This window comes from Bactrocera tryoni, chromosome 1 (genome assembly GCF_016617805.1).
Source record: "Bactrocera tryoni isolate S06 chromosome 1, CSIRO_BtryS06_freeze2, whole genome shotgun sequence".
NCBI lineage: Eukaryota > Metazoa > Arthropoda > Insecta > Diptera > Tephritidae > Bactrocera > Bactrocera tryoni.
Genome location: NC_052499.1, coordinates 67,090,605 through 67,117,805, shown reverse-complemented (window position 1 = coordinate 67,117,805; position 27,201 = coordinate 67,090,605). Strand labels below are relative to the sequence as shown.

The window sequence follows — 27,201 nt, the reverse complement described above, 5'->3', positions numbered from 1 at the left end:
TATTAAAAAATTACTGCAGTAGAATTACTGAAAAAAAAATTTGTTTAATTTAAAAAAAAAATCGAAAAAATGACATTTTCCTATAAAGAATCATTTTGTATTATTAATATATGTATTTTATATATTTCTGTAAAAAAATATACGATAGATGCCGGTGGGGTCAAGATTTTGTCAAACAACATTTATCTTGAATCTCCTCCTTGAAATTATCTGTAGAGTCAGCTTTGGGTAGCAAATTTAGCATGTATGCAAATTCTTTACGAACTTCATAAAAATGAAAATAATGTAGAAAATCATAAAATTAAAAAAAAAAAACTTAGAAAATTAAAAAATTAAAAATAAAATTAAAAAAATAATCAAACAATTAAAAAAAAAAATTTAAAAAATTAGAAAATTAAAAAAGAAAATGAAAAAAATTAAAAAATATTTTAAAAAAATCCATGCCTTACCATTGTTATAACAATTTTTTCCGCAAATAATAACAAAATTGTTCACATTTGGTCAGGCAACAGAATGACAAGTATGAAGTTGAGACCTTACTCTAGAAACAAATAGCGCAAAAGTTCTAATTTAAAAAAGTTTTATTAAAAAATATTATAATAGTAAAATTACTACTTCAATTCAAGGTGCGCGCAGGTTAAATTTTGCTATTTTGCGTCAGCCAAGCGAAACCTGCAATTATTCTTGCTTTCGATGTCTGGCGAACCATAGGCCTATAGCTTACATGCATACATCCGATTACATAAATATAATTAACTTCATTATCAGCATTGTAGATTATACAGCAAAATACTTTCAGCGTGTAATTTTTGATAGGCGCTTCGCATTTCTTTGTAGAATCTAACGTTTTTTGTATAATTTTCACGCTTATTATTTGCGCTTGTGGGTGCTCAACGCACTTGGAGAAGCAACCAAACATAATTGTGTACTTTTTTTTTGAAATTTACTGATGTTCTTTGCTTTTATTGTTCGTCGGTTTGGCAGACGCTAAGAAATTTTGTACCCGCTTAAGCGATTTTCGCAAACTCAAGCCGTTTCTTCGTTCTTTTTTGCTTTCCAAATTTGTCGATTTGTTCTGCAAGGTGCATGATGACTGTTTATATGCGTACTCTAATATATTTATGTCTACATGATTGTATAATTTAAGCATTAAGTGGGCACTGTAGTGTACTGTCACAAATCGGAATTAGCATTAGCATTTTGACCCACAAAGTAATCGACTTTTAATGAAGCTAAATGAAAGCGTTTTTACCGCTATTGTTTTCTGTTTTTTTTTACATTTGGTTGAGACAGTATCTATGTTGAAGATTTTGTGTGAAAAAGTAAAGTGTTTATGCTTTCCTTGTAATCTTGAAACATGTTGCTAGAGAGTATAATAGTCTTGTTCACCCAACGGTTTAACGTATCACCTGAAACTAATCGAGACAGATATAGTGTTATACATATATGTATATATAAACGATCAGGTTGACGAGACGAGTTGAAATCCAGTCTGTCCATCCAAGCAAGTACACTTGAGTAAAGAATAAGATATATTGATGAAACTCGGTACACATGTTCCTTGGCAAAAAAGTAAGGCGATGTTCGTAGGTGAACGTAATGTGACCACTGCCAAGCCCACAAAACGCCATTCACTGAAAACTTAATTTGGCACAGTGGTTCACAGTAGCAAGGACCACCTATGGACTAAAAATTTGTTAAAAGTGGTCGTACCCGCGCCCTCAATTTGGTTTAATGTACATATCTCCTAAACCACTAAGGCTCTAACAACCAAATTTTTCTAGCATAAATATTATAAGTACCTCTACCGACAGTGTAGAAATGGTTGCAATCGGAAGGTAACTCCACTCACTCACCATATAACGGTACTGTTGAAAACCAATAAAAATGCAATATATCAACAACCAAACACGCCAGAGGCATCAAATTGTATCTCCGAGATGGCATGAGAGGGCTTTATGGGAGCCACTGGACACACAAAAAATTGAACGATGGCGTGGCACAGGATTTGATTGATTGACTTCAACCAAATGCGGTACATAACATTTTTCTAACATCCTTACTTCACAGTGCGAAAGTAGGCGAAATCGGACTACAACCATGCCTACTTCCTATGTAGCATACTCTTAATTCAAATTGATTTTTACACTTTCCAGTACACAAATCAGGATGCAATTAATATAACGGAATAACATTTTGCAGTAATAATTCCCTTAAAGTATGGCAGCTCTTTACCAAAAATTGTCCAAATCCAGCCAAAACTGTTCAAGACCCTAGGTACCGAATATGTGGACCCCAGTATCTATAGTTGACTTTTGACCGCAAATATCGGTTAATGTGTGAGATATATAATTTAAATTAAGGGATAACCTTTTCTTGACAATGTTATGTCTGTGTATCAAGAATCGGTTAAATACTTCGCGGAACCACCATAAACCTAATATGAACACTTTTGAGCTTACAGTTGACTTTATGCTGGATATATCGGCCAATATTTGAGATATCTCAATGAAAATTAGAAAACATGTTTTACCTTGGGTTTTTTTTTGTTGCTTAAAACAAATACAATTGGCCGAAAACTATTCCTAACCCCCATATAGCTAATATCTGAATCTCGGATCATCCGGCTGACATATGATTAGTGATTGTATATGAAGTAGTGAAACCCGGGGAACATTTTTAGTGTGCGGCATAATATGTGATCTTGGTAAAAATAGATAAAATCGATCGATACTGCACCAACTCCTATACATATACCACATATGCATGTATGGTATAATGATTTTTGGTTTTCTAACAAAGTTTTTTCTGAATATGTCGGTAGGAACTTGAACTTTTATAACTCGACCTCTGGAATTGGTAATGGAAGTCGAATTTCGGTCCATAACTCGCAGTATCTCGAACTCGAAGTTTCTTATTTCAAATTTTTTTATTGATTTTCTCTTCGCTTTACTTAAATTTTTTAATGGCACTCAAGGTAACTCAATATAAACCAGGAATTGGATAATACTATATTCTGATTCAAGGTTCCCAGAGAAGACATATTTTCTCTACTATATCTCTTCTTAAATATTTAATTTTGATTTCTATGCATTATGCATATCATTTCTTTGCATTTTTGTTATAAATCTCAGGAAAAAGGGTTAAAAGCGTTCTCCACTGACCTCACTTTAAAATTATTTTAACCTCCACACGCAGCCATATGCAGCAACACATGTAGGTTAAATGTAATGCGAGCCATTCGCACTCAATTCGCTGAACTTATTGGCTTCTTTAGGCAAACATTTGCATAAATTCAGCTTATCAATGCCGCCAACAACACTTAAAGCACACATACACCCATATGTATGCGCAACAAGACTTTGGCAATTGCAAAGTGACACTAAATATAATCAACGAATTAGTTTTGCCTTTTGGTGTGCTGGAATGCGGGCTTTTAGGAGGCGGATATGGCAGCATTAAATTCCAAGCGGACACATTACAAGTACAGTTAAACGAAGTTACATGCGGAAATCGGGTCACTCACTTGAGCGGCAAACACAGCGACGACGCGTGCATTACAACGCTTGAAACTAAGTAGCAGCGCGTGAGGGGCGCGAGTGGTGAGTGGCATGCCACAGCGGTATCGGCGAACGGCGCTGGTATCGGCATAATATTTCTAAGCGGCGAGGAAAGCTAAATGTGTGCTGCTGTACTTGTATTTGTGTGTGTGAGCTTATATAAATATATAAATATGTACTTGTGTGTGTATGTCTGTGGTTGCTTGGGATCAATTTTCTCCATTTAATTTATGTGCAGTGTAAATTTTATTGCGCAGCCTTTAGGGCAACAACAGAATGTTGCAAAAAAATAATAGCAAACAGTAAAGTGCAAATGTTAACAGATCAGCATACATTACTATGCTTGTTGTTGTTGTTGTGCGGTGGGAGTGCACCATCGCGCTTATGGTTGTGTGTGTGTATGTGTGTGGCAACATAAGGAAGAAATAAATTGCTTATCCGCCAGCAACAATGCGCCTGCTAATAGCAATGACACTACGAACAGCGAAAGCGCAGCAGCAGCAACAACAACAAACCACAACAATACCAACAACAACATATGTACACCGCCACAGCAATGGCACTCAACCGGCAATTGGTAGCAGGAAGTGACAGCCAGTCAAGCCGAATGTGAGTTGTGGGCAGTCGGCGCGTCCGGCGCTCGCCGCGGCATACGCACTCGTGTGGCAGCCGCAGCTGCCTGTGGCCGCGGGCAGGACTTTTACGGCCGCTAAAGTTAACTGCATATTCTGCTGGTTTTATTGCGGTTCCTTGAGTCGCTGCTGCCGCCGCCTCAACTGTTGCTCCCGTTTAATTTGCGTGTTTAAGCTTAAATGATTTGCTGAAATTTATGAGCGCCCATTTGAATGCAATTGCGGTTGGCGCAGTTGCAGTTTAAGTCAAACATTTGACAGCAAACTTAAATGGCAAACAAGCGGAAAGCTAATGCCGACTTAAATATTAGCGCACAGAAGGCGGTGCAAAGAACCCAACCGCATGTTTGCTGGCATTTACAGTTAATAGAGTTTGTGTGCGCATAGAAGTTGCAAGAAATTCAAAGCAGACGCACTCGATTGTGGCTTATTTGCATGGAACTCATACTGCAACAATAATTTTTATGCTCTAACTCGTCTAAACAAAGCTTCTCCTCTGGCTTTTACTGCCTTTGTGGGAGGTTTACAAAATAATTAGAAATACCTCGTGGCTTAAATAGTCTCGGCACCATTGCTCTGAGCTTTCTTGTGCAGTTTGAGTTGAAATAAAAAATCGAGAAGTGTCTGATAATAATAAAAAAATACTTGTGTTACTTGCGTACAGGACCAAAAATGCTTAAACGATTGCTTTTGCAATGAAAACATACTACAAAAGTCAACTAGTTCCCAACCACTTCATTAGGAGTCAATGCTGACTTGAATGTTTGTTTCATTTATCAAGCCCATTACCAGCCAAAAGTATATTTCAATAAAAAAAAAACACTTTAAAGACCAAATTTTTGTCGGAATCGGGAGAGATACTTAAATATCTACTTAACGGAAACTCCGATTGTTTTATTTACCAAAAGATTCAAAATACCTGAGGCGTCACTGCCGCAAATGAGTAGCATCTGCCTTGATTGCCCTGTACTGATACAGAGGAACCATTGGCAAAAGGTGGAGTTTCTCTCCGAAAGTGGCAATCTGGCTCTACGGTACTATGGTCAAGCCCATTATATTCTATGGAGCCTTTGTGTGCTTGAGAACTCTAGAAGAGACCAGGAAAGGTTTACGGTCGCGAAAGTTGCTATCAGACACAGAGAATCTGTGTTCCTAAATGAACACACGTCTGAACACTCGGAATTCTTCACACGCTTTGACTTTATAGCGGATCTCTTGGAACCTGCAGTCGTCAAATCGAACGCTGGCGGTTCTTTCTCTAACCACATACCGGCGACGGAGTTGTAGGTGGAGTGCAGCCATTGGAGGAGAGGGACAATGAGCTTCTTTTGGATGTGTTAAAGGAAGGTTGGTGAAGGGCTTTACTGTCAGAAGCTCACTATCAGCTCCAGCTTAAGTCTACCTGACCGAGCCGTTTCCAAGCCTGTTGCAGTCATTAAGGTAGCGGTAAACCTGTTGCTCCGCAGTGCAGCCTCATTTAGATAAGAGACCATGTACTCAGTTAGTAGGGCGGTGATACTAGAGTTGAACTCATAAAAAGTGCGCTCAGCCTTTGGCCCAAAACCGATTGCAAGAGATGTAGTGATGTAGTGTTTGCCCTCAGTAAAGCTAACTTCTACCGAGTTGTGAAGGTTTAAACAGGCATCCATTGCCCTATAAGCTTCCATGCCACCATGAGGTTGGGAATCCTACCGGACGCCAGCTTCAGTAGCTGTATGGATGAGGACGAGATGGAAACGTCCCAACTCTTCCTTCGTTAGTCTCCCGCGTTTAGGAGCACAACAGGAGAACGCTCGTAAGCGCTTACCTTCAGACATTCCACCGAACGGGTGGGAATGAAAAATAAACCTAGCCTACGTATGAATGTCTATGCTACCCGGAATATGATCAACACGTCTGTCGGATCACTGTGTATACATATTATATATATTATATACCTCTGAAAATAATTTGAATTTTGAAAAACCTTCGTGTAATCCCTTTCGGAACTGGAATACTTGCTTGAACACGTTTTAGCTCGATTTCCGGCAAAGCTATCGAAACAAATTGAATGGCAAAGTTATGTAAAATGATCTATCGTTTCCAGTGGGTTTATTTTCTTTTCATTTTCTTAAATTATCTAGCCTGGTCTAAAAGAACTGATGAAAAGTTTCCTTTACGAGCGCAAACCTGACAGTTTTTAATATTTTTTTTTTTGGCCGCAAACACATGAACGCTTGGCGGCAAGTTCGTGAGAACAATGACTATAAACAAATTAAAAAATAAAATATAATTCAAAGCTAAAAAAGCAAAAAAATAATAAAAAAAAATAAAAAGAACAAAGAAGTTGCACCGTAAAACTTGTGTGAATTAAAAGCATAAATAAATAAAAATATATGAAAGAGACAGATGTGAGTCAGCAGTGGGACTGCCACAAACTTTTTCACTTGCGCACTCACGCGCACACACACACACAAAAGATAAATGAACTGCTTATATTTTATATCCACAACTTCTTTGTTTAGCCTTACTTGCGTGCGACGCTCCTTTCAGCTCCTTTCCAGAAGTTCATTTGAGCCGAGTTTATGGCGTTGACTTCCGTTTGCTGCACCAGCCATACAAAAACAATAACAAAGCAAGCAACACAAGCAAAACAGAAGCAATTTCAAGTAGTCCATGTACATTAATAATTGTCTCTCGTACAGACGAGCATACAAGCCGAGCTTGTGGCCAGTTATTACATAAGCTTTTGTGAGAATTTGTTTATTATTTTCTTAACTTTTCTGCTTTTATATTTCTTTTCACTATGTTTTTATTATTTTTGTTTGCTACGTATAAATATACCACTCGCTTTTTTCTTGATAAGTCTGCCTGTCGCGCAGCTTCCTATCGAGACGCACCTAGGGGGACGGCGGCACTCTGAGCGAGCTAATGAGTCTCGTTAAAAAAGTTTATTGTCTGAGGAAAACGCGCAATTACTCGTAAAATGCAAACAACATTTTTAATTGCAACACCTGCCATAAAACGCAATGAACTCGGTTGAGCGAACGTCGACGCACCCATGCGCGCTTACGTAATTTGTTGCTTGTTAGATAACACATGACGCGTTGATGCTCAGTGGGCTATCTCGAAATCATAGTGAGACCGTTTTTGTTGTCATAGCGGTGCATATAGAATGGAACAAGAACAGATATTTAAAATTGAACAAAACCAAATTTTTAATAATTAACATTAGTATAAAGGAAGTATTTCTTACCGTTGGAAATTGGTTCAAGGCATTTACGTGTCTGATTCAGAAATACGCTGACCATATAGGTCTGAGGAAGTATATCGGCCTCAGTACGAATTTCAAGCTGATAGTAAACCTTTTAAAAGATTGGTTGAACTTCGATTCGGACCTCTGAGTACATGGGTGATATATGACAGGTTAGGTCGAGCTTTAGTGTTGATCCGAAATCGATGGATTTCACTTGGACAGATATTCATCCTATGTATTACCCATAAACTCCTGAAAATCAGTGTGACAAAAACCGGAAAATTGAGAAGCAAGTTGCACGATGATTCCACCTCTACTTCATGTATGCGGCCTTGACCAGAGCCTCCGACATTGAACAGTGTCTGGTAAGAACCCTGGTTCACTCTGAGCCAGAAGGATCTCGCAGTCGCACAAGTTCCGATTGTTGAACAACGCTTGCTGAGGTCCATGGGAGCATCGTCAGAACGTAAGAGGAAAACCGACCTATACAAGTCTAATATAGATGAAGCTTGAAGCTATCGTTAATGAAGTCATGCAGCTCTTGACTAGTTTTGAGCGTTTATTCAGCGAGTTCAAAACCTGTATTGCCGCTCGTCTAGACAGTCAAAAACACTGCGGCCTTTATGTTCTCTTGTATCACTTGCTATTGTTGTTACATATAACTGCAGAAACCGTTTATAGATTGCTGCCGAGTTGACAGACTTCTTCGGATATAAAAGCAAGTTCGATTGTTTTGGAATAGATAAGTCCTCAGCTAGAGCCGCTTTCCAGCTTCCATTCTTTGACTTTTCTCAATGTTAAGAAATAATTTTTTTAAGACTTAAGAAGTTAGTAGACTTCGTTTAATCTGAGCTGAGTAGCTCATCGTCACTAAGTTGTAGACGAGTTTTCTATTCAGTTCATAGATTCATACTCCAGCGAAGGTTCTTCTTTAGCAACCCAAAGAGAGACTTGCATCCCTGAAGAGGATTGCCAGAATATTCGTCAGCCATTCGAAACTCACTTATATTTTGCACAGCTCTGTGGAATAACATCGACGTACTCCCCACAAAAGATATGACAATATGAGCTCAGTGTCCAGGAATGTTGTAGAAAGAATTGTGTTTTGCTTCTTATATGTAGAGCCTTAATATTCATCAAACGGTTTTCCAGTTTCGCAGAAAAGATTTGATAATAAGAAATTATTATTTTTTAACTGGGATCTCAAAGTTCCCTTTTAGAAAGAAGGTCTGCCGTTCCACGTGAATCTCCGAACATCTGGCTATCGCTCAATACATTATTCAGGTTGATTCGGGTAACTTTTTTATTTTACAAATTAATGATATGCGGACCTCAATGTATTATTCTATTCTACACTCTCTCTATTATATTAACATTAGTATATATATTTTTCCATATTCAAAACTCATTTTTTGCTATCTCCTTCCAGCATACGCTCACCGGTCACAGCGGCAAAGTGATGGCCGCCAAGTATCTGCATGAGCCCGTCAAAGTGGTGACCGGCAGTCATGATCGTACGCTGAAGATTTGGGATCTGCGCAGCATAGCGTGCATCGAGACGAAATTCGCCGGCTCCAGTTGCAACGATCTGGTGACCACCGACAGTCTCGGCTCGACGATCATCAGCGGTCACTATGACAAGAAGCTGCGCTTCTGGGACATCAGAACGGAGAAGCAGGCGGACGATATACTGTTGCCAGCGAAGATTACATCGATTGACATGTCGAAGGGTAATATTATTTATATAATATATTTAAGTGTTATTATTATTGTTGTTATTACCTTTCAGATGGCTATTACCTAATATGTTCCATTAGAGATGATACAATAAAACTACTAGATTTACGCAAAAATCAAATAATCGGATCGTTTTCGTGAGTTCCATGAGATATACTCTGAAAAGTGGAACCTTTTCATTTAATATATTTTTGTTTTTGTTTTTTGTAGTCATGAAAATTTCAAACTCAGCTGTGATTGGGCGCGAGCCTCATTCAATACGTGCGGTTCGAAGGTGGCCTGCGGGTCGGCCGATGGTTTAGTTTATATTTGGAATGTCATGGGCGAATTGGAGGCGACGCTCAAGGGTCACACGTAAGTTTTTCACTTTGTTTTTAATTTATTTTTTAAATGATTTGGTATGTGGTTGCATGCCTTGTTTTTAACAGCTGATTTCATGAGCATTTGTAACTTCATATAATTTATATACAAGTATATGCCTACAATATATATAAATACCTACAATTCAATACATATCTCGGGACCCGACCGTCCAATTTGAACCGGATTTAGTATGTGCTATTATTCTCTCAATCCTATGCCAAGGAACTACAATTAGGCCTACTTTCCACAAAGCACAATTTCAAATTCCACTTCTTTCTATCACATTCCAGTATACAAATCAGGAAGCAGTTAATGTAACGGAATAAAACTTTGCACGAAAAATGCCCTTGAAGTATGCCACCTTACGACCAAAAATTGTCCTAATCCAACTTAAACTGTTCAAGAACCTTTGTACGAATATTTGGACCCCAGTACCTATACTTGACTTTTTATCTAAAATATTCGTCAATGTTTGAGAAATGCATTGTGACAAAAAAATATCCGAAAATTGTAAACAAAACACAAAATATTTGATCATTCATCAATATTTATTTTGTCGCCTTCAAAGTAGTCCCCACCAGATGTAATACAGTTATGCCAGCGACTTTTCCTGTCCTCGAAACATTTTTCATAAGAACAATTTCGGTTTGGGGAGTAAGAAAAAATCACACGGAGCCAAATCTGGTGAATACGGTGGTTGATCGCTGGTATTCACTGCGTTTTTGGCTTTAAATTTGGTCACAATCGTGGCTCGATGTGATGGTGCATTATCATCGTGTAAAATGCATTAATTGTTTTGCCACAATTGCAGCCGTTTTCGACGAATGTTCTCAAGCAAACCCCTCAATACGGTGAAATAGAACTGCTTATTCACCGTCTGCCCACGAATATCGAAAAAAACAATGAAATCCCTTTGATTTTTCGGCGGCTTTGGGTTTGGCTTTGGGCTTTTTTTTTGGTTTCGGCTCGTTTTTCCCCTCCATTCCGATGATTATTAACTTGTTTGCATGTAAAACTAATAAACCCATGTCTCATCGGCAGTATAGTAGTATATATAGCTCTCCATCAATGTGGGATCGGAATTCGCACCATCAACCATGTCCAAAGAGATCTGTTTATGGTTCTCTTTTTGAAAAAAAAACTCAGCTTTATTGGGACGAGTCGAGCAATAACGCGTTTCATACCCAAAATATCAACCAAAATCTTTCTAACGGACTCGCGAGAGATGTCGACCTCTCTTGCCATCTCTCTCACACTTGCGTGACGATTGTAAAACACCATATCCTTCACTTTTTTAATATTTTCATCAGCTGAAGAGGTCCAGAACGAGGCATGTCTCCAATGAAGGCTTTAATTGAATCACTGTGAGACTTTTCCAACATTCTCAACGATTCCTTACTATTTCATTTTTATTGTTTCATTTTTATTATATTCTTTCACTCTAATATTTTTTTTTTTAATTTCAAAAATTATACTATGCAATACCTAGTGAGCAATATGTTATTTTTTGAGAACAAGAAAGTTTGCTGTAGAATAGTTTCGATACATTTCGTAATTCGCAGCACAATTTCGACAATTTTGCTGTATTTATTGTTTTTTTGACACTGTGCATTAATTTAATAGGAACTTTTTTCTTAGCTTGGGCCTTCTGACGTTCCAATAACTGTACACAATAGCCTCTTTCCGATGTTCTTGCATGTTCTTTCAAAAAATATAGACAAAAAATATAGACGTCCTAACTTTGCCAGCTTGAAGCTTTCGCTTTTTGTGCTTTATATTCGGTAGGTCCAAACCTTTGGAATGCCAGTAATTATCTTTAGTTACTTCTTTTTACTTTAATCCAAAATAATTTTCTGTATTATGCTGTTACTGCGTTTTTGAACATCCATTGCTTTCAACGTTTTCGGAACTCATATGAATTGTTCGCAATTCAGTAGTTCTTGACAACCCGAATAACAGTTTTGAAGCCATCTTTTCTCTCAGATGAATTTTTTTTCTATAAAAGGAATAATAGCTATTCAGCTTCACCGAAGCTATAATGAGCTTCAAATTTCACGTACGTCCAACGGAAAACGTTTTGGTAGCATTTACTAGTCACGTTCATCTTCTATATATATTTTATATTATCTCCAACATTTCCATGTGGGTGTTACCAACTTCGTAGAAAATTAATATACTTTTTGATAAAGTTTTTTGTATACCAGAACTAACGCCTCTCAAAATGGTATAGCTCCCGAACCAATCTTTCAAAATTTTTTTTTGAAGGTTAGGTCTTACTACGGCATATATAGATTTTCAGTAATGTCGTAATACTCAATTGTTGTTGATAATTTTAGCTTTTAATAAAGGACTAGAAACCGAATACCTCTCTGTCTAAACTTCAACAAGTGTAATACCCAGAAATTTTTGCCAGTTCGTTCAATATTTTTTAATTCCTTTTTCAAACTTCCTGCTGGATATCTTTACTAACCACTACTCTTTCAAATAACTTTTTACTAAAACTCCTTTCTATACTTACACTTTTACCTTTTGTCAAGTTCCTGAAATTTGCACATTTTATTTTATATTTCTGGATAAATGTTTTCATTATCTCTTTTTTTATTTTTATTTTTCGCACATATAATCGCGCATATTAACACACCTAATTTGGCATTTGCACCACACATACAATTTTTTGTTGCTTTTTTTTGCATTGCTATTTTTGTTTTTCTTTTCTCTTCCCTTTGTTGTGCTGGGTTTTAATCACTTCGCCCGAACACTTAACAGTTATGGTTCCGGTTTCTTTCACAGCTCGGCGGTGAACGCGGTCAGTTGGTGCCCCAACAGCAATGCGCTGGCCTCCGTGGGTAAAGGCAAACGCTGCATCATTTACACCGAATCGTAGCCGCGAAGCGAGCGGCAATGACAGCCGACGAGGCGACAACAGCAACAGCAGCGAACACGGCGGCGCGGGGCGGGCAACATGGCTAAGTGGCAGCTATTGTTTGGCAGCGGTTGCAAGTGGAAGCAACCCTGCAAGCAAGGCGCAATTTACATTGTAACAACAACAACAAGAACAACAACTACAAGGTGTGAAAGTTTCGGTGCGAGTGCGTGGGCGTTCAGCAGTTGGCGTTAGGGGGGTGAAGCATGCAACTCAAGAAAGTAATTGTGTATTTTGCAATGTTGCAAGTAGTTTTTTTATATATGTTTTAATTATAAGTAATATTTGCTTGCAGCGCAAGGTGGCAGTATAGAAAATTGTTGTTGTGCAGCAGCAGCAAACCTAAAGTCAATGTTTAGCAATTATAACAACAAAAATGGCAAATAGTCACGTAGTTACAAGTAAAGTGCGCTGAATTTATAAAAACGACAAACAAAAAAAAAAAGTTTTGTATTTGTAAAAGTTAATTGTTAACTATAATAAGCAATTCTTTCGGTATATGTATATTTGCAATAATTTTTGTAAAACATGTTGATAAATTTTAATAATGTATTAGAAATTGCCTGGAGCAAATTACCTTATTGAGGACATAAAATTTGATTATTTGGACTTTTATAAAATTTATAAAAATATTACGACTGCTGGTTGACAGCTAAAATTATGTATATTTTTTATTAATAATTTAATTTACTTAAGAATTTATTAAAAACTTAATTTAGTTTTGGCTAGTGAGTCACACGCCTAAAAGTATATTTTCCACAAAAAAATATTTTTTTTATAATGAAAATTAATTAATTAATTACAAAATTTAATTTAAAAGCAAAAATTAATTGAAATTAAAAATTAATTAAAAAAGCGAACAATTAATTATTTAATTACAAAAATGAATTAAAATTAAAAAATTAATTAATTACAAAAATTAATTAAGTAATTAAGTCTAATTATGTAATTAATTTTTGTGTTCATAAGGACACAATAATAGGCAAAACAATATATGTATATGATTAGAAACACAAATAAGTTAAAATGCTTTATTTTTTTAAATTAATTAAAAAGAAGCAAAGCAAAAATACTGATAAAACCGCAGTTATATTTTTGGTAATCAAATTGAAACGTTTGCGAAATTTATGAAACGAATTTTTAATGTAACATTTGATATAAGATATGTATAATATTATTGCGTCTAAAAGTATGTTAAAAAAAATTTACTACAACTTAAATCAATTAAAATTTAATTTTACTAAAGAATTTTTCATTTTATTTTGTTATATTTTTTTATAAGGACAAACATTAAGAAAAACATTTTTTTTTATTAAAAAAATAAGCGTAATGTATTTTTTAATTAATAAAAAAAAGAAAAATGAGAAAAATTATGAAAAGAAATCTACAACTACATATGTTTTTTTTATCTGCGGCGATTTTTTTAATATCAAACTAATATTTCATTTTATAGACATAATTTTTATTTTTACTAGTAGGTCACGCGCCTAAAAGCATGTAAAAAAATTAATAAAAATATATTTTAATTTTATTTGATTACAGCATTGGCAACTATAATTGTTTATGAAGACAAGACTAAAAGAAAAAATATTTTTTAGCCAAAATTTTATTATTTAAAATTTTTTTGGTTAATTTGAAAATTACGAAATAGTAATGAAAATTATATATTGTGATTGATAAAATTTTTTGGGTAACAAAACAAATGTTTATGAAATTTATTTAACATTTTTTTTTTCATAAAATTTAAGTTTCCCACTTTTTTTCAATGATAAAATAAATTAAAATTTTTTTTCTACAAAAATTATTAGTGTAATTGTTTTCGACCACAAAATTTATAATTAAAATTGTTTTTAAATCACAACAGGAAGAATTATAATATCTTACCCTTAAAAAAAATAAAAATAAAACTCATAAATTTTTTTTATTATAAAATTTAACTTTTTTGAATGTTTTTTTTTTTATTAAAATAAATAAATCGCATCTTTTTATTACAAATATTATAATTATAATTGTTTCCAACTACACAATAATAGAAAAAATATTTTTTTGCCCTTAAAAAAATTAAAATTCATCAAATTAAAATTCATAATTTTTTTTAAATTTTTTATTATAAATCTTAGCTTTTTCTATTTTTTTTTTGATAAAATTAAATAAGTTAAAATTTTTTTACCAAAAAAATTATAATTATAATTTAACCAAATTTTTGTAGAATTTTGTTTTTCTTAAATTTAACTTTATCGGTATTTTTTTATAAAAAAAAATAAATTAAATATTTTAACAAACAATCAAAAAAATAATTTCTTGTCCTTAAAATAAAAAAATTAGAATTCATTATTTTTTTAATTTTTTATTATAAAATTTAACATTTTCGTGTTTTTTTTTATATAAATAAATAAATTGAAACTTTTTGCAACAAAAATTATAATTATAAATGTTTTTAACTAAACAACAGTAAGAAAACTGATGTAATTAAAATTTATTCATTTTTTTTTATTTTTTTTGAAAAATTTAACTTTTTCGATTTTTTTTTTGATAAAAATATAAGTAAATTAAAACTTTTTTACCATTAAAATTATATTTGTAGTTATAATTATCCTAAAAAAGCTATAATTAAAATTCATTAATTTTGTTTGCTCTTCCAGCAGTTTTTAATACAATAAAATGTATATGTTTTCAATTACTTCAAATATTATAAATAAATAGAAAAAAATTATGAAAAAAAAAAAACGACAGTGCTGATAAAATATTTTTCGCTACTCACAAAGTTACTTTCCTTCAAGGACTATGCTCGTTTCGCAGGCATACAAAAGAAACAAATGAAAGTGCATACAGTTATACAACTGAAATACAGTTATACTACTAAAACATATGCATACAAATATATTTGCATAAGCAAATGCATATGAAGAAAGCTTTTTAAGGTAAATTGTTAATGAAAGGCGAGCGCAAAGCCGTGATTATGTAAGCATCACCTTTCTCTACTCTTTTCAATTATTATTGTATTTTTTTACACAAACATACACACATACATACATGCTCTGGCGATGTATGCTAATTATAAGCTAATATTTTACGCATAAAGTTAATTGCTTTTGATTACCTATAAATTTAAACATACATACATACACCTAAATATGTAAAATTAAATAAATGAATTTGTAAATGCTTGTAATCGTAAAAGTCAGTTTGTAAGCTCGAAATTATAAGTTTTTGTAATACATACATAGATATACACATACATATATTTCATGAAAATATTTTTATTTGCCATTTTGTAAGAGCCATTTCAGGGTTAAGCACTACTTGATTACAATAATAAATAATTATACATGCTAAATGTGTGGCAAAATATGGCAACTCCTGTCTCTTTATTTTATTTTGTTACAGAGATGTCTGGGAAGGTTAACTTTTTAATTTGATGAGATACCGTTCAGAAATGTGGCATGGGATGCTGCCCAAGACAATAATGTAATCTCCGAAGAAATTGTTCTGATTGGCTGAATATAGCATATAACTAACATATATATAAACTAAACGCTTCGAATTAAATGGTTCTGTGGCAAATTTATTCATTTGACAAGATATCTTTAAGAAACTTGGCGCGGAATTGTCTAAGATAATGGTGCAATCTTCGCAGAAATTGTTCAGATCGAATATTGCAAAAAGTGTGGATGTAGGGTATCCGTGAGTCACCATTGAATCCCGAAAAAATTACAGTTTGGTGCGGTTTATGGGCCGTACTTCTTCCGTGATGATAAAAACCGGCACATTACTGTGAATGGGAATAGCTACCGCTCAATAATATCCGAATATTTTTCGGCCGAAATGGATGATATGGGCTTAGACAACGTGTAGTTCCAACATGACAGTGTGGCATGGCACACTAACCACCTTGGTCGGGTTCACATCGAAAACCGCTGCCGTGCAATCCGCACCCGGTTGCAATGCAACTCCACATTCAACTGAAAACCATTTGGGTTTTAACCAACCACCACGAATCTCCACAAAGGGCCAAGCCCAATGAGCAGATTGGAGTTACCTCCAAGGGCTACTGCTCTCCGTGGTACCAGAATTAAGTCTCCGGTCAGACCTCGTAGCCGAAGCTACCACCAGTTGAGCTTCCATACAGCTCTGGACTGGTAGCCAGGATATTAGTCGCCTCTTACGACAGGCATGCCTTACCACGAGTATATTCGGTTTCCCCCCCGAACCCAAAGGGGGTCCCCATACCCGCAGGGGGAAGCGAATGTCACAATCGATTTATAGAAAACCAAGTTTGATGAACGTGTTATCTCACGAAATGGCTCAGTCAATTGGCCGCCATGGTCGTGCGATTTGACGCCATTAGACTATTTCCTGTGTGGCTACGTCAAGTCTATGATCTTTGCCAACAAGCCAACAACAATTGATGAACTTCGTACGAATATAGATAAGTAAAATTGCAGCAGTATCGGTCGATTTAAGCTTGAAAAGAGTCGAAAATTTTTTGTAAAATGTTTAATGCTTCTACAGTAGTTATTCGTCTACCAGCAAAGTTTCGTGATAACTATGATATTTGAGACCGATAAAAGGATAAATTCTTGCTATTCATGTGCACACAACAGCCTCAGTATGATGAGTATACGGGTAGATAATATTGTTGTTATTATTGTTGTTGTATTGACGTAAAATAATCCTCAGACACGATATTGCAGACTTGAAGGTAGTTTGTCAGAAAAAAATTGCGTTGGAGAACACTTTTCTATGTAATAACGGGTACCTGACTTTATTATGCCAGAATTACAAAAAAAAATTAAATAAAAATCACCAGAAATAACAACTTCAAATGTGTACTTAATACAGCATACATTTCTATTCAGTTATCAATCAGAATGGTGTCTGTGCAGTCAAATTTTATGCTTCCTGTTCTACTCTCCAAAACACACACACTGACAAGCACGTGCAAGCAAATGCAAAATCACTGTTCTTCCACACACAAGTGTTAAAAGAACACTTTAATACTAGGAAATTTATATATTTAGGCTATAGTTTTATTACTTGCAACATGTAGTGCATTGCGGCAACATTTTAATTAAATTTGTAACTGCTTGTAACGTTATCTCTGGTGCATTGTTTCAAACACCTGCTCGCTGGCGTAAGCTTTAAGCATGCCTGCCGCTAACCTTATACCAATACATACCTAAATACATATGCATATGCTATGTATGTATATATGCATATAGCTATATCTGCTCTGATCTGATAGATAGCGCAAAATTTACAATGCAGATAAGTTTGCAGATTAGTCGGCGCTGCGCATGCGCACAAGGCTTAAGCTTTAGAGAGTGCGCTTCAGCCATGGCGTACGTTGTGGGAAGCGCGTTTCAAGCACTGAAGTGAAAAACAAAAGCAAAATGAATATCGAAAAAAAAGCAGTTGCAAAAGAGAGCAGCGGCTCATTGCAATTAGGACGATGTTGCCACAAATGTTGCAGCTGTGTGGGCCACGCTGCCAATAAATGTTGTGCGTTCGCGTTTTTTTGGTTTCTGTGCATCACTTTTCGCCTTTGCAGCTGCGTGATCGGCTTGTGTCCGTGCAAATTGATTGAAATGTTCGAGATGCATTGAATGTTGCAACATCTGCTTGAGCAGTTGAACATTGATAGACTTTGCATTTTGCTCAGTTATTAAATAGATTTCTTATTAAGTTGTATACTGTTCGTTTTTAATTTAATTGACTTTAATGCTACGTTCTTTGTGGCGACTAAGCTCTCACGCACTTCTATTGAAAGCGTGTGGCAATAAACTAATGCTCTCTTATGAAAAAGTACTCACTCAGAGTTGCATTATGGGTTGATTAAACTGCAACTCATTATTTCTAAAATGCGTAATAAGTAACGGTACATAATCTTAACGTAATATTTGCAGCACTGAAGGAGGAAATAATTTTCGGTCAGGAAGGGAAGGAAAACGACGGGCAGTAGCTCGATTGAGCTTTTTAAGCCAGTTTATTTCGATTTTCCGCAAAACTAAAAGTCTTATAGAAAAAGGTTATGACTAAGTCGTAGATAATAAAAAATTTCCAACTTTTGCAAGAACTCCTTTCAAAATAACATCAGAATTCATGAATAATGTTCAAATATCCAAGTTTTTGTGTTTTTTTTTATTTTTATCCTTTATAAAAGAAAATATTCTTTCAAAAAACCTAGCTTAAACTTACCTCTTTATGTCCCAAAAACATTGTATTTTTTGTTTAAAATATTATTGAGGAAAGCTTATTTCAATTAAAATCCAATAAAAACTGGGTTACGTTAAGCTAGGTTAATCGGGTAAGCCAATGAGCTACGCATAGACAAGTTTTGGTGCTTTGCGATACCAGATGGAATTCAGTTCCTAGGTCCATGAGTAGTTGTCATCCTTTAAACTGCCTTGACACGAATTTCAACAGACTCTGCAACTTTACTATCGATACTTCTTCCAGTGTATCATATAGTGGGGTGGGGATCCCAGATGCATAGACTTGCCAATGCGAGATAAGTGCACAAGGGATGTTCCATTGTTTCCTTGGTGCCGCGTTGTGTACATTTCCTATAGACTTCTTGATTGGTCAGCCCATCCTGCGGGTGTGTGTTATCACCAGACAGTGATCAGTTAGTATTCTCATCATGTTCCTACAGTCTCTTCAAGTGCCAATAGAATTTTATGTACTTCAGAACTGTCGTTTAGCACCCTGGTAACTCGCTCCATCGGGTTTTGATTTTATTTACCATGGTTCTGTCAAGATCATTATATAGAGAATATATGGGTTTCCCAATGTTGATCACGTTTTCGGAAGTTAGACGTACACCATTCTTGGTAGTCTCGTCCACTATTTCATTGCCCTCTGTGATTTTGTGGTCTGGAATCCAGTAAAAGTGAAATTTCTGACTTCTGGCAACACTTTCCACTGCTGCCCAGCTTCCCAAGACACTTCTGTTCGATATGCGATACGATGTTACTGCCTTGATTGCTTGGCTGTCTACGTAGACGTTGACTCTGGAATTTCCTGCAGGTGCATTATTGGCCAGCTCCGCGGATTTCGCAAAAGCAAAGACCTCAGCTGGATGGAGTCATGTGTAGAAGTTCACGCAAGTGAGGAAAGTTCTCCGATCGCCATTCACTTGGGAGTGGCCAGAAACGATTCTTTTACATATGACTCAAGCAGCTCACGACTTCCGGTCTTTGACCAAGTATCCTCTGGGTAGCTTAAAAACATCCGTTCGAAGGCGAGCTAAAGTGAGAAGGCGAAACATCCCCATAGGGTTGTGCGCTGGGTTTGGGACCCGCCACGTAAAAAGCTCACCCCAATTAAAAACTACCAACAGCCTCGGATGAGAAACCCCCCTTTTGATGACGACCATGGCAAACGAAATAAGGACAATGATATTCGACTGGCGCGCTGTTGTTAACTCGGCTATAATCGCGTAAGCGGTGTCTACGCCAATTAATAAGAAAGACCTCAGCTTGAAATATACTGCAGTGTTTCGGCAACTTAAAAGGCAGCCTTATGCCTAACTCTAGTCTGTAAGTCCACGCACCATCTCCATCGTCAATTTTCGATGCAGCCGTATAAATGTTTACGGTGTAATGTAATGTACGCCAACCATCTTTCCAAAAAACCCTAATTTTCAATAAAAATCTCATGTCAAATTATCATATATCTCAGATCAACTGCTATCATTTTTAAATTTATGTAGTCTTCAAAACTTATAGTTTGCCTAATCTCAAAAATAAACCAAACTATTAAACAATCTGAATAATTTTTAAGAAGTTCTTAAACGAGTGCGAGTTCGTTGCTTAAGTCTTTTAAAAATCAATTGGAGGTTTGCTGCTTAAGTCTTCGAAGCACTCAAGAAGTTTGCCGTTTATGTCTTTTAAATGCTACGAGTTCGTGGCTTGAGTCTTCTGGATTTATTGCCAAACTACTCAAGTATTATAAATATTCAAAATCCACATTTTGTCTGCTGAAAACTATCACACACTAAAAAGCGGATGCCTACATATCTTTGTATACAGTCATTTTGCGAATGTGATGTTAGAGACCGTTTCTTGCCAATTTTGTGTTGTTAAAACCGACAATGAAAGAAAAATTTGTTTTAGTCAAAGACACTAGATGTCAAAGTATAAAAATTTACAAAAATGACAAAAATATTTATTGAGTATTATAATTATTTGAATTAAAAAAATAATTATAATGAAGTAACCACCTTCTGCGGCTTTTGAAATACACTTAAAGTTTTTTTTAAAGACTAAGACCCTTAAAATAAAGTATGGATAATTCCATCATAAACATATGCTCAATGCTTTTACGTTTATAGATATATGTAAAGCCAATTTGCTACCACCCCAAACATGCAATCAAGTTCTCGCTCATAAAGCAAAGGGATTCGCGACCAACCATTTTTGCAAAGTGTTTTATGGCCCTTAAAGTGCTTAAGTAAAGGCGAAGTGCTTTATGTTGCCGCAATAAAAGAGAAGTTAGCAGCAAAGTGAATTGCTTTTCAGGCGACTCTTTGTTGCCACCAATAAGCAAAGTGTAATTTTATGTCCTGTAATTCTAGTGGCATTTATAAAACAGCTGGTGGGTTCGAATTGGAGAAGTATTTAGTATTTGAATGAAGTGGAGTTTTGAAAAGTTAAAGTCGTTCAGGTAAGAATGGTAAGCTTATGTTCTTATTGAAACACGCGTGCTTAAAAAGTATTTAGGAATAACGCATGAAATTGGGAAGATTCTTTCATCATAAATAACTTCACTTCACTTTTAGTTTATTTATTTTTGGGTTTAGTTTAAAAAGTGCAAAATGAATATTTTTTGCTATTGTGCGTTCAGTGAGTGAGTGCCTTTCATTAATTTCGCATTCGCTCTTTAAATATCGTAATCTATTTGATTTGGTAAAAAGGTATACTCATTAACCATATCCAAGTAAGATCATCCACCAGTTTACTAAAATCGCATTCTCTTGTTTTAAAATATATACAGTTTATTGAGTTAACTTCTCATTCCAAGAACAAACATACAACCATATACACCAAAGAGTTTAAAAGCTTAAGCATTGCTAAATTCATTATTAGTTTACTGAGGCGACTCTAGCGACTTTATTTATGTCTTCGAAACAACCCTTTTAGAGACCAACTAGTTCATGGTCTTTGGAGCTGGTTCGTTTTATACGGAATTAAGTAAACCAGTTACAACTAGTTGCATCATCTGAAACTAAGCACGAATAATACTATTTATTTAGCCAAAATTAGGCATCTGTAGCATTTTTTGCCATGAAAAAATATTTTGCTTTAACAAGAAAAAAATTCTTAGAATTTGGAAAGCCGTATCATTTTGTTATCTGAAACTAAAAACCAATCAAAGAAATTGCAAAAATAATCGGTGTTAGTAAAAACAGTCATTTCAGTGCAAAAAATTAATAAGTTTGGCGTCTTCGGGCAACTCTGGTGGTCGAGCAAGGGTATTGAATGATTATGATGCTCGTCATATGGAACGGTTAATTCATAAAAATTCTAAATAATCTCCTAAAGAGCCCACTCAGGTTACTAACAAGCCAACTAGTGAATGGATGGCCAGAAGAGCTTTGAAAAATTGTGGATTAATCGCATCTGTTAAGCAAAAGAAAAATGCGTAGTCCAAAAAAAAATAATGGCTGCACGAGTCCAAATCTGCCAAGAACACAAAAATTGGTTAGTTACGAAAATCAATCGTTAACTTTCTGATAGTAAGTAATATTATTGGCATCGCAGCAACGAGCAGCTCTAACAACATGGAGTTAAAGAAACCATTAAACACGGCGGCGGTGATGTAATGTTGTGGGCATGTTTCGCTTGGTGGAACATCGACCGGATATTTAAAATAGACGGAATAATAAGAAATTAAGATTATCGGAATATTTTTCGAACACATTTGCCTGATTTTGCTGACAAGTGTACAAGCCAATAGTGGAAAAATTGTGAAAAGGGAAATTTGATAAGCATCCGACCAGTATTGGTCGTCACTGTAGGTATTTAGTTCTGCCTCCTTCTTTTGTACGGATTTGATTATTTAAGGACACATCAAGAAATTAAACAAAAAAAATCGATTGTTTTTCATATTAAAAATAAGATTAAATCGATTTCTTAAATAGTAATTGCAGCGTTTAGTTCAATCAGCTCTATCAGTTTGTCCTTAAACGCATTTATCTCCAAACTCGAAAAAGAGCTCTCCATACAATGAACAACTTTTTATCTAATCAAAAATAGAGTTTTAGCAGGCCAAATACGACAAAGATTCTGAAAAAATTCTATTTAAAAATGCAGCCATTTTGTCAATGTTAAATTTTTTTGATCGTAGGTCATTGGCGGGCAATATCTTCTAGGCAAAATTTTTTTGAAGTTTCACCACGGCCTCGGATGGCGTTAGATTGGCTATTCTATATAAGGAGGCAGTCTCTCGGGTGGGAAAGGTACGGCAAGAAGCCAGATTGGACGCTGTGGACAAAGCGGACCTTCTGCTTCGCCCCAGCTAAGCCCTCCTCAGCTGCGAGATTGAGGAAATCTTTAGCTACGGTAACCCGTCAATACCCACGCATGACTGGAGGATTATAAGGCTGAAGAGAACCGATGAACCATATTTAGCAGATTTTTCTTGCGTGTTTTTTTCAATTCCTCCCTGTCAGTTTAACATTTATATTCACTTTAAACATTTAATTATTGTTAGAACGAGTACTTGCAACATTTCAAATAGCACTCCTTGCTACGGCGACAACTTGCAACAGGCCATTTGCGGAGCCGCTAGAAAATCTAATGATTCCCATTTATCCACAGCAATTGCAACGCAGGAGGTCTCACTCAAGTGCTGGAACCTGGAAACAGTTTAATAGAGTGATACTGAAACAAAAAGTGGTACGTGAATTGCTGCCACATAGACTGGCAGCATAAAAACACGCAATGCAAAAAGGTTACAAGTGAGTGGAAACGACGCTGCCGGAAGACATTCTGCACAAGACACACACACACACACAAATGCATATATACATATATACTTGTGGATGGCAAATACTTAGAACAACAAAAATGAAGTTGCAACATGGCTTTTATTGTCCAACACACACATATGTATGCATATGTGCCTTTTCCATTTCCATTTGCGATTCGCAATGCGTCGGCAGCGCCAGCGGCCTTTTGCGCAGGCGCACTTTGTGTTCAGCGCAAATTGTTGATTTATATGCAAATGTCTGCGGCAGCAGTTTGTCAGCGCTTGAACTGTAGCGTGTGCGCTGCGTTGCAAAACTAAATTACAGGCAATGTCACTCCGCGTGCCACAGCGCCGCCGCACAACTGGACATATTAGACGCCATTTAAGAATTGTTAGTTGGCACTACGTGAGTTTGATTGCTTTTCGCGCGCGAATTGCTCAGATGCAGGTGTCGAACATTGTCGCCTGCTGCCGCCCAAGTGACACCTTGTTGCTGTCGTTTGGTGAAAGTAGCAGTGTGCCGCCGTCGCCCACTCTGCCTCGGCTGCCGCTTTATTTGCATACAATTTATTGATTTCATTTACAGCTCATTGGCGCCTAAGCAGCACGATCGTGCGACACTTGCACAAACGCACACGCACACGCAGACACATAAACATATAAACATCTACTAACCTATAATGTTTCGAGCGCGCTGTCTTTCCTTGCCGCAACGCAACACCCACTCCTTTGGCAGCTTGTTGCAAATGCATTACGCTCAGTCACTGGCGCTCAGGTGCAGGCGCTCACGAGTTGTGGGCGTTCACCGCTGACAAGCAGTTGTCGTTTAGCGGTGTCTCATTACGCGCCTCAATTATTTTAGTCCAATTGTTGGAAGCCTCCTAGCTGACACTTACGGCTTTACAGTTCGTTAGCCCACGCAGCGCTTTTGGCCGGCACTTGAGGACGGCTTGAAAGGTGCGCGCTTTTGGTGCAAGGCAGCTGGAGTGAAGTGTTGCTTGCATACATACAATCGTACATACTGTTACTTAGATGTTTTGCCTGCATGAGCTGGTTCCATTTACTCTGTTAGAAAATGTTTTAATATTTTTGAAAATATTTCAGTAACTCAAGAAAGAGAAATATTTTTTCAGTGATTTGTTTGTTTTTTTTTTTTCTAAAACGGTTTTCGCCCTATGTCAAATAATAAGTATTATTAACATAAACATATTTTAAGATGTGTCAGATCATTACTTTCTTCATCTCGAAAAGGCATTTCTCTATATGAAGTAGTTCATGGGAATTCAGTCGTTTAGTTGATAGTACATTTGTAATTAGTTAATTAATCAACTGCTTAGTTATACGCTTTACTTGAGGCTTATAAGCTCTTGGAATAAAAATGATTGCTTCTTGACTAAATTTTTAAGAAAAAAGTATGAATAGTTAAAAAACCAAAAAAAAAAAATATATAAGGAAATTATTCTTGATATTATTGCTTAATTGGTCGGTTGTGGTTATCCAAAATTACAATAAGTACTGGAAAATTTTCGAGAACGACCATCATGTGAGCGCGCTTTTGATTGCCCAAGAGCTAAACACAGCACACAACACCTTTTAATTATTTTATTAAGCCTTGATACAAAAAGAAGCTCCATGTTATAGGTCAATTGCAAAGTCCCAGCCCTGACACATAGATGGCGCCACTGGAATGAAGCCCATAGAATTAAATCCATCAAATATTGCGTCGGGGGGAGGATTGAGTATTACTTGTAGTATTGTAGCATTCAGTAATAAACTGCATTTGTTTGACCCTTCCTCGGTTTGCCTCAAGATCTTCTTGTATAGTGCTTGTTCCCAAATCGCTCTTGTCTGCTTCCGTCGCGTTTTAGTTGTGCGTTGTATTTTGTAGGCCCCTTCTAAGTTGTTGCTGTCCAGCTCTTTGGTTTTTCATTATTTTGGCTGCACTACGCACACCGCTTTCCACATATGTATCTTAGTTTTCTGTGGTTGGATCTATCCCAAATGCAATTTTCAAAATTTGCCTTTCTTGTTCGTATGTCACACAATGGTACAAAGTGTGCTATACATTCTCGATGGTCTCACCTTCACAATAATCGCATTTGTCGTTGCCTTCGTATTTGAGAGTGAGAATTTGGTTTAAGTGAATGTCCACTACACCGTGCGATCTATTCAGCCATAGATCAATCTTGGAAATTAGGCCGAATGTCTAGCGACTATTTCGGCTGTCTTCCTATCCTGCGTCACTTGCTCTGGCTTTTTCTTTTAGAGTTGTGGGTGTTATTCTATCGATTAAAGGATATATGAGCTCTTTGGTTAAGAGGTCTAACGGGTGTAAGCCCGCTATTAGTAGGAAAGCATCTTCAGATAACAAACGAATCGTGGAGCATACTCTTATACTCTTATTTGCGAAATTGTTGTGTTGGTTAACGTGACGGTATTATCTATGTGTGCAGCTATTACCACCACAGCAATGTTATCTGCAAACTCAATTATATGTACGTTTTTTAGTATTTTGAGTCGCAGTACAACATAATAAATTGTATGACAGACCTCTGCGGTGATTTTGTATCAGATTGTATATATGTATATATGTATGAGAAAGTTTTTTTTTATCGCATTCAGTATATAAGGTTAAGATGACGAGTTGAGAGCATTTTTGACATCGAGTGTCGCAATCATACAGTTTTGTTTTGTGCCACCCTTAAATCTTAAGATCTAAGAGGTGTTAAAGTTATTGCCAGTTTAACGAAGCGCGATAGGCATTCCACCACTCTTTCTAGCTCAACGACTTTGCAGTTTTCAGCGATTCCGCTAGTAAGTAGCCTAATGCTATATCTTGTGCGGTTAGACACTCCTGGACTAACGTTTAGCACTGTAAGTCTACTGTTACCCCAATATCAGCCACTTCTGTCTGCAAAAATATTAGTGTAGTCTGATAATTCAAGTTCCAACGAAGAGTAAAGTAAAGCCTATCGCTTTTCTATTTGACAACTGGTGGCGCTCAACTAAATCCAAGCGCAGTCCTTGGAGTTTGAGTATCGGCTATTATTACTTTTTTTAATCAAAGATAATTCTAATGAATTTGTATGAGCTTTCCTTGTATAATACCAAGAGGTTTAGTGTCATCTATCCAGGTAATACATTACTTGTTGACATACACTTGTCGTCTATAGGACATTTGTAGGCTGGAATAGAGTAACTGGGCCGACATATGAGCTATGCAACAATTTCATTTAAATATCACCTTCTGAAAGATGATTTAAGAGATCTTGGCTCCCTCGTCACTGTTTACAGTCATAACTTCGAAGTCATAGATAATTTCGCCTATCTTAGAACCGGCATTTACACCAACAACAATGTTAGCTCCGAAATCGAAATCAAAATAGCTCTTGCAATTGAGACAGCGGCAACGCTGGCTAGTCATATCGTTCGAATCGATGAAAGCCCTCCAGCTCTGAGAGTATTCGATGCAGCACACGCCGGGGGAAAAGTAAAACCTTCACTGCGTTAGAAACACCAGGTGGAAAGAGGCCTGATTACACTTGGCAACAACCGAAAAGATGATGGGTTGCATATTGGTGTTTGTGATATTCAACACCCTTTGAAACTATTAGTGGTCCACTTTTATAACCAAATGGTTATTGGGATGGGAAAACAGTTTTCACTGAAACTAAAATATTTGACAATTCATTGCTTATTTTCGACATTGAAAAGTATAATAATATCTTATCTTGTATATGCGACCTTATTTTCCTCATATCACCACCAAATGAGCAT

General features: G+C 36.1%; 1 protein-coding gene across 3 annotated transcripts in view; it reads left to right on the top strand.

Moving 5' to 3' along the window:
• Positions 1–13,192, top strand: part of LOC120782483 (autophagy-related protein 16-1) — a 243,578-nt gene extending 230,386 nt beyond the window's left edge. Inside the window, exons 7-10 of one of the 3 annotated variants that reach the window (XM_040114780.1) lie at positions 8,857–9,157; positions 9,217–9,301; positions 9,375–9,518; positions 12,294–13,192. In XM_040114780.1, coding sequence (XP_039970714.1) covers positions 8,857–9,157; positions 9,217–9,301; positions 9,375–9,518; positions 12,294–12,411 — 648 coding nt within the window. In that variant the 3' untranslated portion in view covers positions 12,412–13,192. The remainder of the gene's footprint in view (positions 1–8,856; positions 9,158–9,216; positions 9,302–9,374; positions 9,519–12,293) is intronic. The other 2 variants (XM_040114782.1, XM_040114781.1) reach the window with 2 other exon arrangements.
• The last annotated feature ends 14,009 nt before the right edge of the window (positions 13,193–27,201 follow it).